At 34.1% G+C, this 16,604-nt stretch overlaps 3 protein-coding genes across 6 annotated transcripts in view; 2 read left to right on the top strand and 1 right to left on the bottom strand.

Moving 5' to 3' along the window:
* LOC128208029 (ral GTPase-activating protein subunit beta-like) overlaps positions 1-1,374 on the top strand; it is a 39,390-nt gene extending 38,016 nt beyond the window's left edge. For all 4 annotated transcript variants that reach the window (XM_052911312.1, XM_052911311.1, XM_052911314.1 and 1 more), the window contains one exon: positions 71-1,374. In XM_052911312.1, coding sequence (XP_052767272.1) covers positions 71-191 — 121 coding nt within the window. In that variant the 3' untranslated portion in view covers positions 192-1,374. The remainder of the gene's footprint in view (positions 1-70) is intronic.
* A 3,029-nt stretch (positions 1,375-4,403) lies between these two features.
* On the bottom strand, positions 4,404-9,675 carry LOC128209794 (SUMO-activating enzyme subunit 1-like). Its single transcript, XM_052914003.1, has 9 exons — positions 9,491-9,675; positions 9,233-9,344; positions 8,344-8,403; positions 7,944-8,200; positions 7,323-7,419; positions 6,634-6,733; positions 6,124-6,268; positions 5,521-5,590; positions 4,404-4,908 (listed from the first exon to the last, which is right to left on the bottom strand). The coding sequence occupies exons 1-9, from the start codon at positions 9,580-9,582 to the stop codon at positions 4,819-4,821; spliced, it is 1,023 nt and encodes a 340-aa protein (XP_052769963.1). The 5' UTR covers positions 9,583-9,675; the 3' UTR covers positions 4,404-4,818.
* Positions 9,676-9,727: 52 nt separating this feature from the next.
* LOC128209795 (signal recognition particle 14 kDa protein-like) lies at positions 9,728-14,241 on the top strand. The gene is made up of 5 exons (XM_052914005.1): positions 9,728-9,844; positions 10,961-11,033; positions 12,251-12,357; positions 12,897-12,929; positions 13,449-14,241. The coding sequence occupies exons 1-5, from the start codon at positions 9,821-9,823 to the stop codon at positions 13,536-13,538; spliced, it is 327 nt and encodes a 108-aa protein (XP_052769965.1). The 5' UTR covers positions 9,728-9,820; the 3' UTR covers positions 13,539-14,241.
* The last annotated feature ends 2,363 nt before the right edge of the window (positions 14,242-16,604 follow it).

Here is a 16,604-nt window from a genome sequence, read left to right on the forward strand (position 1 = left end):
CAATGATAACACATAATCATGTCTTTGAGTTTTTGTCTTCAGTGATTATCTTATTTCCAATATATTATAGTTACCAGCCTCCTCATGTTAGAAGGAAGGTGAAGATACAAGAGATCGTGAAGAACTATCACATGAAAATGGATGCGCCAGATTTCTACACAGCCCTCTTTCATGATGTCGCTAAGGAGTAAATCCCACTCACTCACTTCCAGTCAAAAGTCTTGTTCAGATAATCAAAAGGGAAAGGCTTTGGGCAAAAATAATGATAGGCACACCAGCCCTGTACGGGTAAAATTATTGCCTGGATTATTCAAAAGAGGAATGTGACCATTTCCATGCAGAGTTGTGATATAATATCTGGAAATCAGAAGTTTTTGTTAGGAAAAGAGAAACTGTTTGTTCAAAGTAGAAGTAAAATTATGATGGTGCTAATATTAAGTGTAAACACAAAACGTATTATGAGAAGTGTTAGCTTACGGTTCTTATTGTAATGCTTAAACGTGACTGTACAGTTTCAGTGTTGTACATCTATAATTGACCAAGTTTATACAGAACTGGATACATCAATATATGGATATTTAGCTTACATAACAGTGGTCAATTGCACCCCAACCCCCAGCCATTAACATTATAAAAGTGCAATATTTTTCCTTGTAGATATGTTCTATTGTGTAAATTACAGTACTAGTGTAAAAACTGCAATTTGCAAACCATATATTTATTATTACTCATCATTTTGTAAATACCCAAATAAGATGACAAATTTCAACAACCATAATGTGTTTGAATTTATTTAGTTTTTATTGGGTGAAAGCAACTAAGTATCCTTGTTGTAAAAATGCTTAGTTTTTTAGCTTGCAAGTGTGTTGAGGGTGGTTGATAGATATTGGACTGTTGTTCAGAACTTTGGTAAAATTAACAACGTTGTTAGGTGGATCATTGTTAACTTTAATTTTTTTTATGCTCTTAAAGTTGCATAGACACACATGTGATCTGCAGTACTGTACACAAATATTGAGACAACTGATTCAGTTATGCTTACATCGGCACACCATAAAATATTTCACCTATAAAAGTTAACAATGATGCTATTAACAATGTTGTTAACTTTAACAAAGTTCTGAACAATCAGCCCATTGTTAGTATTAGAAGTAGGTTGTTTCAAAGTGAACATGCCTTTGTAGAAGTTTTATTTTTAAACATGTTATTAAGTTATTTAGAAACCAGAGTGTGATTTTAAAAAATGAAGAAAATATGTCATTGAACGTACATGTATCTGGAAGTTTTTGTTAGAAATGTATCTTAGTTTGCTTTATATATTATACTATTATCTGATATTGTTTCTTGTTAATAAGATATAAATGTTGATAATAATGTTGGTTTGTTTTAAGTTATCAAAAGCTACCACTGGATGAGATTCATACCCTCTCTACACCACCTTCTTTTTAGAAGAAGTATCACTGGCAGTAATGTATGCTCTTTGAATGCCGGTGAGAAGGCATCAATGAAGTTAATGGTCCTCAGACTATATAGAAATAAGGACTATAAGGCAAGTGTGATGAAGTTTAAAGTCAATACCTCAAAAAAATATGGAGAGAAGTAAAAACTGTACAAATAAAGAGCAAAACCTCTAAAAATACCATACACAAAATGTTTCTTTTGCACCGTTGTTCTCCACAACAGAGTCAATATATGTATGGATTTTGAAGTTTAAACCTTTAATACATTTGGAGCTATGGAAAAGAACATTTGTCCAAGTAAAAAATAAGTATGAAAATAATCAGAGCAGTACCACTAAAAATACCATACACAGATCAATGTTTCTTTTGCCCAGCACTTCTCAACACAGTCAATAATGTGTGTTTGAGGTATGGAGCAAACATGAAATGCAAGGCTCTAACCCTGTTACCTTGACCTTGCTGGCATGATTCCAACATGGACACAACATGTACATTTCATGTACATAAATGATAAATGCAGCAAGCTCAAACCCTGGACCTATTTCTGTGACGTTTTCTGCATCACCCTCTTGACCTTTATGAGTAGAACAAGTGTTTCAAAGTTTTTATAATATCACTTAAACAGTGTAAATTATATTGAGATTTAAGGCTCAAACCCTAAATTTAGTACTGTGACCCTGACCTTCTGGAGTTCCAATATGATTTCTGCATACAGCCTTGATAGTATGTAGATTATGTAACCAAAGTCTCTTCGATGTCCTTTAATAGGTGTTGGGAGATATGGCCCAAGTTCAAACCTTGGACTTAGTATTGTGACCATGACCTTGCAGGACATGATTCGATATGTTTTATTTCAATGTGTTGGAGATATGGAGCAAGCTTAAACACTGACCCTGATATTGTGACATTGATCTTGTGCTTGCATGATTTCAACATAATTCGGTCATCACCCTTTAGTCCTTTGAGAATAGAACAAGCAATAAAAGTTTCATTTATATCACTCAATGAATTTATGAAGTGGACATAAAATGCAAAGCTCAAACTCTGAACCTAGTTATATGACCTTGACCTTTAGCCAAGCAGTTATGGAAAGGTGGTTCAATGGAAAGGAATATGTTTAGTTCCCTCCTAATGTTTGGTGAAGCTAGAAGTTATTAACCAGGTTTTCACATAGTGAAACCTGGTTATTAGAATGATGAATGTTATTTTGGCGGCCGAGCGGCGTCAAACTCACCTATGAAACTGAATAATTTCAGTAAGGGTTGACATATCTTGACCAAATTTGGTCTATAGGAAGAGTTTATGGATACCTTTCATGAGATTGCGTTTAGGGTCCCTAGAGTCAAGGTCAAGGTCACTGTTACTAAAAATAGAAAAACGGTTGAAACTGAATAACTTTAGTTAGGGTTGACCTATCTTGACCAAACTTGGTATAAAGGAAGAGTTTATGGATACCTTTCATGGGATTGCGTTTGGGTTCCCAAAGGTCAAGGTCACTGTTACTAAAAATAGAAAAACGGTTGAAACTTCAGAGTTCACATATCTTGACCAAACTTGCTATAAAGGAAAAGTTTATGGATACTTTTCATGGGATTATGTTTGGGGTTCCTAGGGTCAAGGTCACTGTAACTAAAAAAAGAAAAACAATTGAAACTGAATATTAGTCAGGGTTCACATATCTTGACCAAGCTTGGTACATAGGAATAGTTTATGGAGACCTTTTATGGGATTGCTTTTGGGGTCCCTAGGGACAAGGTCACTGTTACTAAACATAGAAGAATGGTTGAAACTGAATAACTTTAGTCAGGGTTCACATATCTTGACCAAGCTTGGTACATAGGAAGAGTTTATGGAGACCTTTCATGGGAATGCTAAAAGGGCCATAGGGTCAAGGTTACTGTTACTAAAAAGAGAAAAACGATTGAAACTGAATAGCTTTGGCATGTTCTTATACATACACACAACAAACAACAAATCAACTTAATTATAATTTTCACAACACGGGCTGAAGTTCTTCTGTCAATCATTGAAAACCTGGTTTCGTCACATTGCGGCGTTTCTGATTATTTATAGAATGCTGCTTACATAAGGATCTCAGTGTTTATCATAAATAAATTACCATTTACTTTTTATTTCAATAATGCGTTCAGGTACTTACATATAGGATTTACAAACAAAAGTACAAACAATGAACATCATCAAATCAAAAATGCAAACTCTTATATTGACAAAATACGCAAGTTATTCCATGAAACACTATATTTCTTATAAAAGCATGCATGTCCTTATTTAATAAGGGCATATATCTTCAATATTTTGGAATTTCATTGAGTAACACCTTTGCTTACAAACTTTATACTTGCTCGACCATCGATTTATTCTATAAATAGAATCAAGTTTTACTGATCCAGCTAGACATGCTATATTCTGAAAGCTAAACCATTGCTTTAAAATATGAATTAGTTGATAGCTTTTTTAATGATCTTGACCATATACATATATATACCCAAAGGAGTTAAATAGTAGGTAAGTTTGACAACAAGTGTACGAGTTAACATAGCTGTGACTGCTTTAGTAAAAGAATTTTGTCACTACGTTTTAAAACAAGAGATCCATAAGCATATGGCTATTTTTCCATTTCTAAACTCACGGAGGGTCATTACTGTCATAAGCTGACAACTGTTCAAGATATTCACATTAAACTACGATGATAAAGAACATCTTTATCATCGTAGTTTAATGTGAATATCTTGGAACAGTTGTCAGCTTATAGCCAACATTGTTTTTGCCGAAGACTGGCAACACCACCACTTTTTCTTGGAAAAACAGATACCGGTAAGCTTAAAATGTTAAAAACAAATGTACTAACACAACCTCCATTCTCCTGTCCCATGCTCATGTATAATTTCCCAAAGACTGCTGTTGATAAATAAGTTTCAAAAATATTTGGGCCATGTCTGTGGCATTTTTATTCAGGAAATACTTCGACATATACTGGTAAATCAAACAACACACCAAGATGTTTACAAGGATGATAAGGAGGAATATGCATTTTTGAAGCTACAAAAAATGGTCCCTGCCATATTTCAGTTTTATGAAAGAATAAAACTACAAAACATTTGTATGGAATATATTTCAGATCTGTCACATACTCGTATTTAAATAATTTAAAGATCACATATATACATTGTATGTCATTATTGGGAAAACACATGTAACAACAGACTTTCTGATCATCTATACACTAGACTAACACATTTTATTTCAATATAAATTTGTGACAAAAGATGGTGGTAATTTTCAAGGACTGTCAATACACAGACAACACAAAACTAGCATGTCTTTGAATTTAGTTGCATTAGCTTCCAATTTTGTCTACTAATCCACTTCCATCGACGCCGTTATAGAAAAAGAAGTTGTTGTGAGGAACATCCTTTTGAGACACAGCCTGCAAAGAACACAATCATTTATATAAAATATTAAATGTACAAGGACTTTTCTAAAAAACAATCATTTATATAAAATATTAAATGAACAAGGACTTTTTTAAAAAACAGAGATATTCTTAGATGGAAACGGTTTGATATTATGTGTTGTGTAAATGTATGTGATAATTTCATCCAGTATATATCTGCCGCCTTTGAATGTTTACACCAAATGTCTAATTCTCTATTGATGTAATTATTCTTAATGCTACTTCTTATTGTTAAACCTGGTAATTATCATTTTTAGCAATCCCTCTATTATGATATTACAGGAGTAAAATTTCCAAGTAGTGGGCAAAAAAAACCGCTTTACAAAGACTACAAGCTGGTTGTTTCTGTAATAGTTCTGAAGAAAAGGCCTCATTTTGGGGGGTAAATAAGTTAAATTTTTCTGAGATAACTTCAAAATTTGGGGTAAACTGCATGATTTCAAGGAGAAAATATTCAGAGGGAAAGACCTCAACAATCCCAACTATATACAGAGAGTGATCAAACCTGCTTAGTGAAATGCAATGAACCAAGTCCCAAAACAGAGACATAGCTCAGTAAATGACAACAGTAAGAAGAACATGTACCTTGATGATTTCCTGGCCAAGTACCCCACCCACTACTGCACACACTGGACTTAGTTCTGCAAAACACTTGCTGAAAATAAACAATGTACTTTACGTTACTGAATTATACTGGTTGCTAAAATAAATCCTTGTCTTCAAAGTCAACCTTTATTTTTTAGATGAACTTGAATTTGTTTCATGTTGTTTTCCAAAAGTAAGGCTTTTCAACCGATGGTTCAGTGTAAGAAGGATGCAGCTCAATGAAAAAGTAGGAAAAAACATCTGCCTCGTGATAAGTCCTCAAAGAGAACTAAATAATAAGGTCTGTTCATTATATTATTAATAGATCTGCAGTGGAAGGAGATGTCAGTTTATCACTTTATCTTAAACATTGTTTTTTTACAAACAAGTGACATAATTCACTTTAGCCAGAGATTGGACTTGCTATACTACATTTTGTCATTGTAACAGGACAGACAGAATTGTTTTTTGTTGTAAACATGTTAATAACAGTTTCTTGACAAAAACTTATATGCTTCGGAAAATAATTAATACAGGTAAACTACATGTAAGGCATACTAAGTTGCATGTGAACTGATCAGCCTTAAAACATATTGCACCAACCTGGCAAATTCATCATCAATGATGTCAGTTTTAACCCCGATCTGTTCCAGCAATTCAGGTTTTAGACTACGTAACTTTGTTGCGTCCTCTGCGGCAGTTTCCACCTCTGGACGTCTCCCTTCAGTCTCCAAGAACTGGTTAATCACTGTGAAAATATGTGATAAAATCATACAATATATATACCGGGGTATATATCTTTGAGCAGCAGGGAACTGAAGTGAGATTTAAAAGTTTGAAGTTTACAAACAACTTAAATATAGCCTTTAGAAACACACGCTAATAAAGTGTACCTTGTATTAAGCAGAATTATTACCAGTAAACTCGCTTACCGTACACTGATTCATTCTTTTCCTAATTTATACTGAACAAAGGATTAAACTTACACTGGGGTCATTATTCTTTAGGGACTTCTTAAAGCCTTTTGTCTTCTCCTTGGATTGTTTTAGACCATTCTGTTCATGTTATATGGTGCACTACGTAAAAAAGCTTTAAGTATCAACCAAGTCTTACCTTTCATTACAAAATAGGCAGATGGAGTTCTCCTCAGGCTCTTGGCATTCTCTTTCCAGTCTACGTTCAATGCATTCTTCAAACGTACGTAATTGACAGACTGAAATAAATGTCAAAAATGCAAGGTAAGTTTTGTTTAATAATAGTCATAAGGGAACCTTGTATATTCTCAGTGAATCAAAACATATTTTCCAATCCATAGAGGTTAAAAACCTTCTGGATGGCACTTTTAACAAGTTATACAATAGCCTTATGTCCAACAAATCATTTCTGAAGGGTTTTTAGCATGTTTTTTTTTTAAATAAGAGTTTGTCAATTTTAGTTCTAAAACTTATACAAGGCTTTTTAAATAATACATGTAAATGAGAAGAGACCGGCGCCTTCTGTTTAAGCAATTTGTACCATGAAATTTGGAAAAAGACTAACACAATGGGGTACATATTGCCATGGAAGTCATTGTTTGAAAAGACAAAATGTGGTTGCTAAGGAAGTATGTGGCTTCTAAGGAGGTCCACAGTTGCCAAGGAATGTGATTGTTATTAGGGAAGTGAGCTGTTGTTGAGGTAGTCACTGAAATAAATGTGGCATTACTAAGGAAATTGATGTTCGTTAAGAGACGAGATGGTCTCTAGGAGAGCAAGCTGCTTTTAAGAGTCATAGATCAGGTAATGGCAACCAATTAAACTTACATTTTTTACCATCACTGTATCTTGTTCTTCAGTCTTAGCCTTCTTAGCTGGGCTTCCATCCTCTGAAGTGGAAGTGTCTTTCTTCTTGTGTACCTCCCTGAATCATAAAACTAGAGATAATAATGACAATAAGAGGTATTCACAACAAAGTTGGATTTTTGGTTCATCAGAAGCTAACAACTCAATCATGTCATAGTATTAAATCAAGCTACTGCAGGCAGATGCAATTATACAATGGGCATTACAACAGATCTCAGTTATAAGGAGGGCATTACTGAACAAATACTTGATTGATGGTTCAAAGATGACACCAAGGCATTGGCAATACCTTGAATTACTAACTTTGAAAAACAGATAAGCCGAAATGACAAAGAACTAGAATTGCGAAAATTATGTGTAACCTGTTGGGAGCGAAAAGGTCACCCTGACCTTGACATACTGACCCTAAATTCCATAGTGGTCAATAACTGACCATGACCTACATGCATACTTATTTCAAAGACTCAACTAGCCATTAAAAACTAATAGAACAGAAATGAAAGTGTTACACAGACTCTGCCACAAATATATTTTTGACATGCTTCGCAGGCGACACAAAAAGCAATAATAACATTAACATACTCTGCATATTCATGGCTTCCGAGGTCTGAAAACATGTAACCATAGTAACCAAACACATCTCCACAGAAGAATTTTATGTCATTCTCAGCACAGATCTGATTTATCCGGACCTGCTGTTCAGGCTTGCAACAGAGGGCGCATACTACATCAAAGTCTGTGAAGAAACTGTCAGGTTTGTCTGTGGCATTCTCGTTGTCAGCCATCACCTCAACCATAGGGTTGAGTTGTTGAGTTCGGCTTTGGGCCATCTCTGCTCTCTGAAGGTATATATAATCTACCCATACATATTTAATGATTCTGTAATTTATATGACTGAAGCATTTTTAACATGAACCATTTAAAATCCAATATGAGGATGAAAATAGGACAGACTACGCAATGCAAAATAAAAATAACATACATTTTTACCAAAGTCATCTCTTGAAACCAGAAAATTAGATGCAGCATCCTCCTTTGACACCTGTAAAAGAAAGCATAAGAAAATAGTTATGGGTTATTGGTAACATTTGTGTATTTGAAACAAGTGAAACAAGTTTTATTTGAGTATCTTGAATGGTTTTGAGTTAAGGTCAAGGTTGTGCACAAAGAGGGCAATGAAAACAACACCAAGGCTATAACAATACTTGCTACTATTGTTCTTTGAAAAAATACAAGGTAAAAACAACTCATTGAACAAAAATAAAAATATCTGGAAAACTGAAACCCAAAGTTAACAGTGTGTGTGTATACCATGTGATAAATTGCATCATAAATGCTACGTCAGAAGGCAATATTTTGCTTCGAATAAAGACTTTAAACAAAGATAACTTCCCTATTTATTCACCATTTTAAATGAAACATAGCGCAGTCTAAGCCTCATACGGAGCCCCACCTTTGGTCTTTTACCAGAGTTTGATTGGGAGTGTAGTTTCTTAAAACACCTCAACAAACCTTTTCACAATACGGCCATCTGACGGAGCACTGTCAAAACATTATTTTAAAAACAGGTTTGTCGAAGTGTTTGATGAAACTAATCACCTTATCAAACTCTGGTAATAAAACAAAGGCGTGGCTCTTTAAGTGGCATAGTCTGCCCTTTGTTTCATTTAAAATGGTGTAGTTCAAGAAAAGTTATCTTTGATCTAAGTCTTCATTTTAAGCAAAATGTTGCCTTATGTTAGCATATAAAATGACGTAATTCATCACGTGGAATACACACACTGGTTAATTGTTTAAATTTACCCAAATATATCTTTATCTTGTTATTATTATTAACTTTTGAATCAAGTAATCATCATACAAGAGCAAACCTGAGTATGGTCCAGCAATGTGATAGACTTGATGCCAGCCAGGACGATGTTCTTCGCTACCTCTGCTCCTAGTCCCCTCAAACCAATCAGTAGTACCCGCGATGCTCGCAATCTGAAACAATACAATTGCAAGCAAAATTGAAGGTCATTTTTTTGCAAACTTCATATTTAATTTATTTGTTCCTATTATCGTGAAATAAATTTAACATTTTTTTAAACCTGTTATTTTTTATGACAATGACTTAAGTTTTATTGAACCTTCTTTGAGCGTCTAGACCCCAGAGTCGAATTTGTCTATCATAGAGTTGTGCTTCATCTTCAGTAATAACTGCTTGTTCTACCATTTTCATAAGTAAATTATTATTCAACAGAGAAAAAAAATCTTTCTTTTTGCCGGTTGAACAGTTGAGTTTGTTAGAGTAGGCTCCCTTTCCAAAAAAAACTGTGCCGTACTGTATTCCGAAATAATAATGTCACAAAGACTCTTATTGGTCAATAGTATGCCCGGCAGCTAATCAGATGTCTGGATAGATCGGGCAGCTTTCTAAAACGAAAATAATAAGGGGTCCACATCACACAGCTGTCAGCATGGTTTACCTTGAAAATGATACGGTTTGTTGTCTTTTAACTCTTGAAAAAACATTTAAATGATAATTTTTGTAAACATTTATACAAACGTAAGATTGTTTAACTTGAATGCTATTTTTTTCATAAATCCTGTCTAGACTGAAATGTCAAAAAAGCGTATGGATCTCTGAACGTTCATTATATTAGCTGTAGCTAGCCTGAGACTGAGAGGTTATTTTCAATTATCTACTGTAGGAATTTACACACCAGTCGTCAATTGTAACCGTTGGTATAGTAAACTGAAAAGGTTTAAAATATTTTAGTTTTAATAACATCATGCATGATTTAAATGGTCCAGATTTGTCGATCAATCGTATCAAAGCAAAGATTTGCAGACCATACTGCCATAGAAGGCGGAAGGATATTCTCATAATTATGTAGATATTGTGTAGATAGCCTTAGCTGATGTAAGAAATACATGTATCATTCAGTGAGATTGAACAATCTTTACTTTGAATGCCTTAATAAAATGGGGGCAATGTTGCTCCTGCACCAGTCAATTGTAACCACGCCTCCCCCCTCTGGTCTGGGAAATAGTGGGGTCTTTGACTATCAGTCCAGCCAAGCTCAAATCACTGTCCTGTGGACACAAACTGATTGTACAATCCCTGCCAAATGATGCCCCCACACCCTATGGACCCTATGTAAGGCCAAATCCCCGCTATATTTGGCACAAAGATAATACCACTGCATTCACCCGGGCCACTGGGCAGGTAAAAACATGGTCCATTGCCCCGGCTATCCCCGGTATACCCCCGCACCAGGGGGGCGTTGTAACAATTGACTGGTGCATTACGCCCTCTCTAATGTCAATTCCTGGCCTGCCTCTGATTACCTACAACATTGTTTATCAGAATATGCAAATTTTCTCTCCTCAGAACTTGGGCAAATTTAGCTGCAAACTACAACATAATGATAACAAAGGCATCTATTGTTCTCGTATAATTAGGAAGCATAACTATGCGTAAACTACCCTACAGAAATTTTTCTTTGTCATATATTTTTATTTACAAAACATCAGAAAATATAGTTTGTAACGTTAAAGATAACCCTATTCCCAAACCAAAATTAAGTAATATGTCTGCATATTTTTCATTTCAGTTTTTGACAGAGCTTACCAAAATGTTCCAGAAATCTCGAACAAGTGGATCAGTTACTCTAACCATGAAAAGATGTGAGTTTATATTGTTGTTGATGACATTGTTATGATTGAACTTATTGGATCAATTGTGCCTTTGTAAGGATGCTGACTTAATTAATAATTAACATGTCAATCAACTGGTCAATTCCTGGCCTGGGCCCATGGGAGTTTGGTTGGTGGTCAGCAAGACAGAGTAGTTGGTTTTCTCCGGGTTCTCAGGTTTCCCCCACAACACAAGACCACACTCTTGTGCAACATCGTGCCAACGAGAGTGATTAAGTATAAGTTGATATAACTTTCTGCGCAATTGTTGTAAAATAAAGTTTAAACTAACTGTTCAATTGGCCAATGAAAGGATTAAACAAATATTAACAGTTGCTTTTATAATCCAATAAATTACCTTGACCACCTCTGACAAATATTTGCCAACAGTGACAAAGCAGAACAAGCTCCAATTCTCATATCTATTAGTTGTTTTAGGCTAAAATTTTGTAAATGATAGTAAAAAAGTAATGCTTACCATAATTGGAATATCATGCAAAGATAAAAGTAGGATCAATTTCTGCCAAAAATCAATCTTAATAAATTTATGTTTATTCATTGTTAAAAATAATGGACCACAGTCACTGTTTAAATGACAGTACAACAGACTGCTAAAAGTTTGAGCAACTGAGCTTTATAGGTTAAAACCCTGAAATGTATATATACACTAATAGATACAGCTGGTTTTAGGCAGTAGTGTAGATGGGTAAGTACTATTAAAAATGCTATAGGTTCAGAGAAATTGTTACTTGTTCATATCAGTAACAGAAAAAACATTATCTTACATGTTCTATATCTAGGCTTGTTCTTGTAATATGTATTATAATATTCTGTGCACAAGTTTATAATTATGTAGTAAAAAATAGTAGGATTTGAAATCTTAAATGGAATGGTAATCAAGGTATTACAGTATTTGATCAGATAATTCAATCCTGTCCTACACAAATCTACATATGAGGCCACAATGAATAAATTGTTTGTTTGGCATAACTAGACCATCTCTCCAAAATATGCACAAGCTGAAGATTTTATTTGCTTCTGTGGTCATTTTTCTTCAATACAGAATGTAGGCGTTAGCATGTAAAAAAAGCAACAACAAAAAAAACGACCTACCAACCAATCCCTCAAAAATGATTTCAGTAAGGCCAAACAAAGTATGGTATGTGGCCTTATTATTACATTTGAACTTATTTCTTTACCTGTTTCAGATGATGGTAGATCAAAGCCAAAGCCGAGGAAGGGACATCTCCCAGAGCCATCAGAGTACAAGTGTCTGGTACGAGCCAATCTTGGAAATAAAAAGCTCAGCACAGTGGTATGTTGATTGTACTTGGAGTGCCTGTCCTCTGGTATTAACTGTATAGTTCATCAATTCAAGCAAGCCAATCAGAGCAAACTATTTCATAAACTCTATTTGTTTATTTGCCTTCTTTACGCAGTCGATTCATTTATTGGGCCCTAACATTTAAATGTTGCAAAATGTGTGTAAAATAAGTTTTCCTATCCTAGATGTTCTATATGTTCAATAAATGTCAAAGAGATGAAATTATTTCACACATTCTTAATGCTCATTTTGATAATGCCTTTCAAGTCATTAACTACCCGTACTCCAATTATTGATTTGAACATTAAACGATTACCTTAAAGCATATAAAATGGTCTTTCACTTTCAAAGAAATGATGAGATTGAAATATGCAATTAAGAATGTTATAATTGGTATTTTATGTGTTGTCTGTGATGTATGAAATTGAATATATAATATATATTATGTATAAACATGTTTTGTACTTGTCACCAATTTAAATCCTATTGGACCACACAGGTCTTTGATAGTTTGTGTTTTCCCATTTCAGATCAGCCAGAAGGATGTCAATAAATTTCAAATGGTAAATTATTTCAATAAATTATTAAGAAATAAGCTACATAAACAAGGGTTCTCCCAACATAGAGTTTAATTCTTAAATAAATTAAATTTGCTTTAGATTTAGCTCTGAAACTTTTCAAAGTTAATTAAAATTTATATTTAAGGTCTCTGGTCAACATAATAATAAATTTCCTAGGCCATAACTCTAAAAAATCATTCAAAATAATTCAACAGAAACTTGATGTACAAGTAATATTCTTATTTCTAGGGTCAAAGTTGGTTATTGTTTATAAACATAAATTATGAATGTGTTTTAAGAGATCTTCAAAATATGCTTTTTAAGTATTATAATAAGCCACTTCTTCAATGATGTATGGCAAGGTACACAAATCTGACTTTAATCTTTAATTATACCCCTTTTTTCGAGTTTTGCCCCTTTTTTGACTGATTAACAACAACAGGAAAATCTGAGTTTGCTCTTGTTTTATTCCACTTGTGACAAAAACGAAATATGATGAAACTATCTTCTGTATTCTTCCAGGCATACACCAACTTGCTCAAGGGCAATATGGATGGGCTGAAAAAGCGGGACAAGAAAACGGGGAAATCAAAAGTCAAGGCCACTCAGTGATTGGAGAACCTCCAAGAGAAAGTCAGGAACTATGTAGTGAATGTGAAATGACAAAGATGAAAAGCCAGGATTTACCATGTCATACCTTTAGCTTCTGTTAGATTGGCAGCTTTCTGTATAAAGGCTTTGATTTCTTGAAAGTTTGCCATATTTTGTAATTTTTGAAGAACAGTAGTACTGTCATAGATTATAAAATATTTTAATTTATGCGTATGAAATGAAACAAGGAAGTGATAGATTATTAGCATTTAATACAACTTTTATACATGTATTTTTTGCACCTTATCAAAAGATCATTCTGAGATTGAGACCGTGTGATTTGTTGAAGAAATGCTACATGGCATGAACGCTGTTACAGAAGCTATGGAACAATGATTTTCCCTTTTGCCAAAGACCATAGATTATCTGAGGCATTGTTAGAACGGAGGATTTGTCAGTTTCAATGCTTAAGCAAGAAAAAGTAGTAGTTATTTTTATGTAAAACTAAACAACAACATATATACACTTATATCTAGGTTTAATGATTTTCATGCCTTCCTATGGTTCATATTAATATATTGGAAGGTACCAAATCAAATATGTTTGAAAACTAGAAGTTTTACTTTCATTTGTTGTATGGCATGTCGACTCGAGTGTTTTTTTATGAATTATGTATTGTTGAATAATATATATATGTGAAGGAAATAAAAAGATATTTCAATTTCATTTTGTTTTATCTCGACTATTCAAAGAAAAGGGAGAGCGAACAACTTGATGTATTGCATTGAAACTTTACACAATAGTACTCCACCATCCAACCTACTTAAAGAACCAAGTAAGATCATTATTTGGAATAAAATGCAAATTATGGCCCTTTATTATTTGATTTAGAAATTCATTAAGTTGCATGAAATCACATTTAAGTCGATATCTCAGCAAATAAATCATTATGCATTGCATTGAAACTTAAGACTTGCGTTCCTAACTATCAAAACTACTTAATTAATCAAGTTATTCTATCTTGCATATAATGCAAATTATTGCTCCTTACAATTTGACTTAGAAAGCCTAAGATTTTGCACGGAAGCACATATAGGTAAATATTCAGTGTTTATTAGCATGGACCTATAAACCTGGTTTATAGGTCCATGGTATTAGCAACTACTTGATGTATTACATTGAAACTTTACACAATGGTTCATCCAATCTACTTGAAAACAAAGTAAGATAATTATTTTTAATTCAATGCAAATTGTGGCCCTTTATTAACCTAGAAATTCTGGTTAAGGTTTTGCATATAACCACACTTAAGTCAATACCTCTGCTAATACATCATGTATTACATTGGAACTTAATACATGTGTTCCCAACTATCCAACCTACTTAATTAATCAGGTTAGATAAATCGATTATGCATATAACGCAAATAATTGCCCTTTATTAGTTCACATAGAAATCCCTATTAAAGTTTTGCCTGTTAGCACACTTAGGTTATTAATATCACAGCAACTACTTGATGTATTGGGTTGAGACTTTATACAATGGTACTCACTTGAACACCAAGTTAGATAACTGTTTTTTTAATATAATGCAGATAATGACCCTTGTTTATTCGACCGAGAAAATCTTGCTAAGGTTTTGCATATAAGTCAGTAACTCGGCAACTTCGCATTGAAATAATAACAAAAATTGTAATAATCAAGAATGATAAATCTATCCGGCGTATTATCCAAATTTTGTCCCTTTATCATTTGACGTTAAGGTTTTACATGTAATCGACTTTTACAGTGATCCATGCATGTTTGACCAAAACTTTACAACCCTTAAACTTAAAAGCGGCGTAAAAGTCGAGCGCGCTGTCACTATGACAGCTCTTGTTAATTTCCTAATTACTTTTTTTATATCACGCGGACCAGAATTCCGCGAAATATCGTGCTAACAAGAGTGATACATATAACAAGGGCAGTAATGTCAGGTGCGTCCATGCTTCCCGGTTCATTGTTTTGAGTGGAAAACGTCCTCGATTCGGTGAGTATTGCCACTGTTTTCTATATGTTTCAACGATAATTTTAAGAAACGAACTTGTGCACCGAATGAAGAGCAATTGCTCGTTTACGAAGACGCTTGCTTTAGATCAAAATAATGTCTGTATTAAAATATCTCGTGAAAACAATGCACGTTCTTACTAGGCTTCCCGACTCACTCAGTGCATTTTTTGCTTCAAAACAACTATTTAATACCGTTCTCTTGCGTACAAACCCCACCCGATGCTTTGTTCTGGGCAATAACAGTATTGCTATTGTTTTCCGAATGCAGACAGCCAATTTTGGAGTTAAATCGCCTCATTTACGAAAATGCTTGCTGGTTCATTCTGTACATTTTTAGAACCTAGGTTCATCCCAAATCTAGAAGATCTATGGCACACTGTATTTACCCGAATTACAAGTCGTTTTGTTTTAGTTTTTCACAAAAAATAATTTTGTTAATTATTTAATTAAATAAGAGGGTGTACATATATATATAATTTATTTTTTCGGGTAATAAAAGATGAAACGAAAGAAGAAATCAAACCTGAATCTAAATAGACAAAAAAAACAAGACGCTTAAAGGTAGTCCATATAAACGACATAATTAATGAACTCTGGATACTTGATGATAAAATTAAAATAGAGGTTCTTTATAAATTAAAGGGACTATACACCAGATTGGCACCAAAAAGTTTTTTTCTGTAAAGAATTCAGGACAATTTTAAACAAATATTTTACTCTTTCATATCATAATTGTAGAAAAAAAATCAAAAAAAAATCGAGTTGGAGACGGGTTGGAACTGGTGTCGCCAAAATTGCAGTCCATTGTCCTAGGCTTACCCTAAACGGTGGTGGTATTAGTAGTTTATACTCCGGGTCCCGGCGTGAGCACATTGAACGGTCCCAGAGTGACATTTCAACCACCTCACACTCATCCTGGGCAGTACTAGGTGCCGTTACCTCTGCAAGGAACTGACAACTTCTGTACATGCCAGGGGCAGTGGTACAGTGCGAAAGGTCGTTGAAAGGATGTCATAACCAATCACAACAGAAATGACCT

The sequence above is a fragment of the Mya arenaria genome, chromosome 11, assembly GCF_026914265.1.
Source record: "Mya arenaria isolate MELC-2E11 chromosome 11, ASM2691426v1".
Classification (NCBI taxonomy): domain Eukaryota; kingdom Metazoa; phylum Mollusca; class Bivalvia; order Myida; family Myidae; genus Mya; species Mya arenaria.

Coding starts and splice junctions, on each gene's coding strand:
- LOC128209794 (XM_052914003.1), bottom strand. CDS start 9,582: ATGAAAATGGTAGAACAAGCAGTTATTACTGAAGATGAAGCACAACTC. Junction 7,420..7,943: donor GGAAGCCATGAATATGCAGA/GTATGTTAATGT, acceptor TTTATGATTCAG/GGAGGTACACAAGAAGAAAG. Junction 6,734..7,322: donor ATACAGTGATGGTAAAAAAT/GTAAGTTTAATT, acceptor CATTTATTTCAG/TCTGTCAATTACGTACGTTT.
- LOC128209795 (XM_052914005.1), top strand. CDS start 9,821: ATGGTTTACCTTGAAAATGATACG. Junction 9,845..10,960: donor TTTACCTTGAAAATGATACG/GTTTGTTGTCTT, acceptor TTTTCATTTCAG/TTTTTGACAGAGCTTACCAA. Junction 12,358..12,896: donor ATAAAAAGCTCAGCACAGTG/GTATGTTGATTG, acceptor TTCCCATTTCAG/ATCAGCCAGAAGGATGTCAA.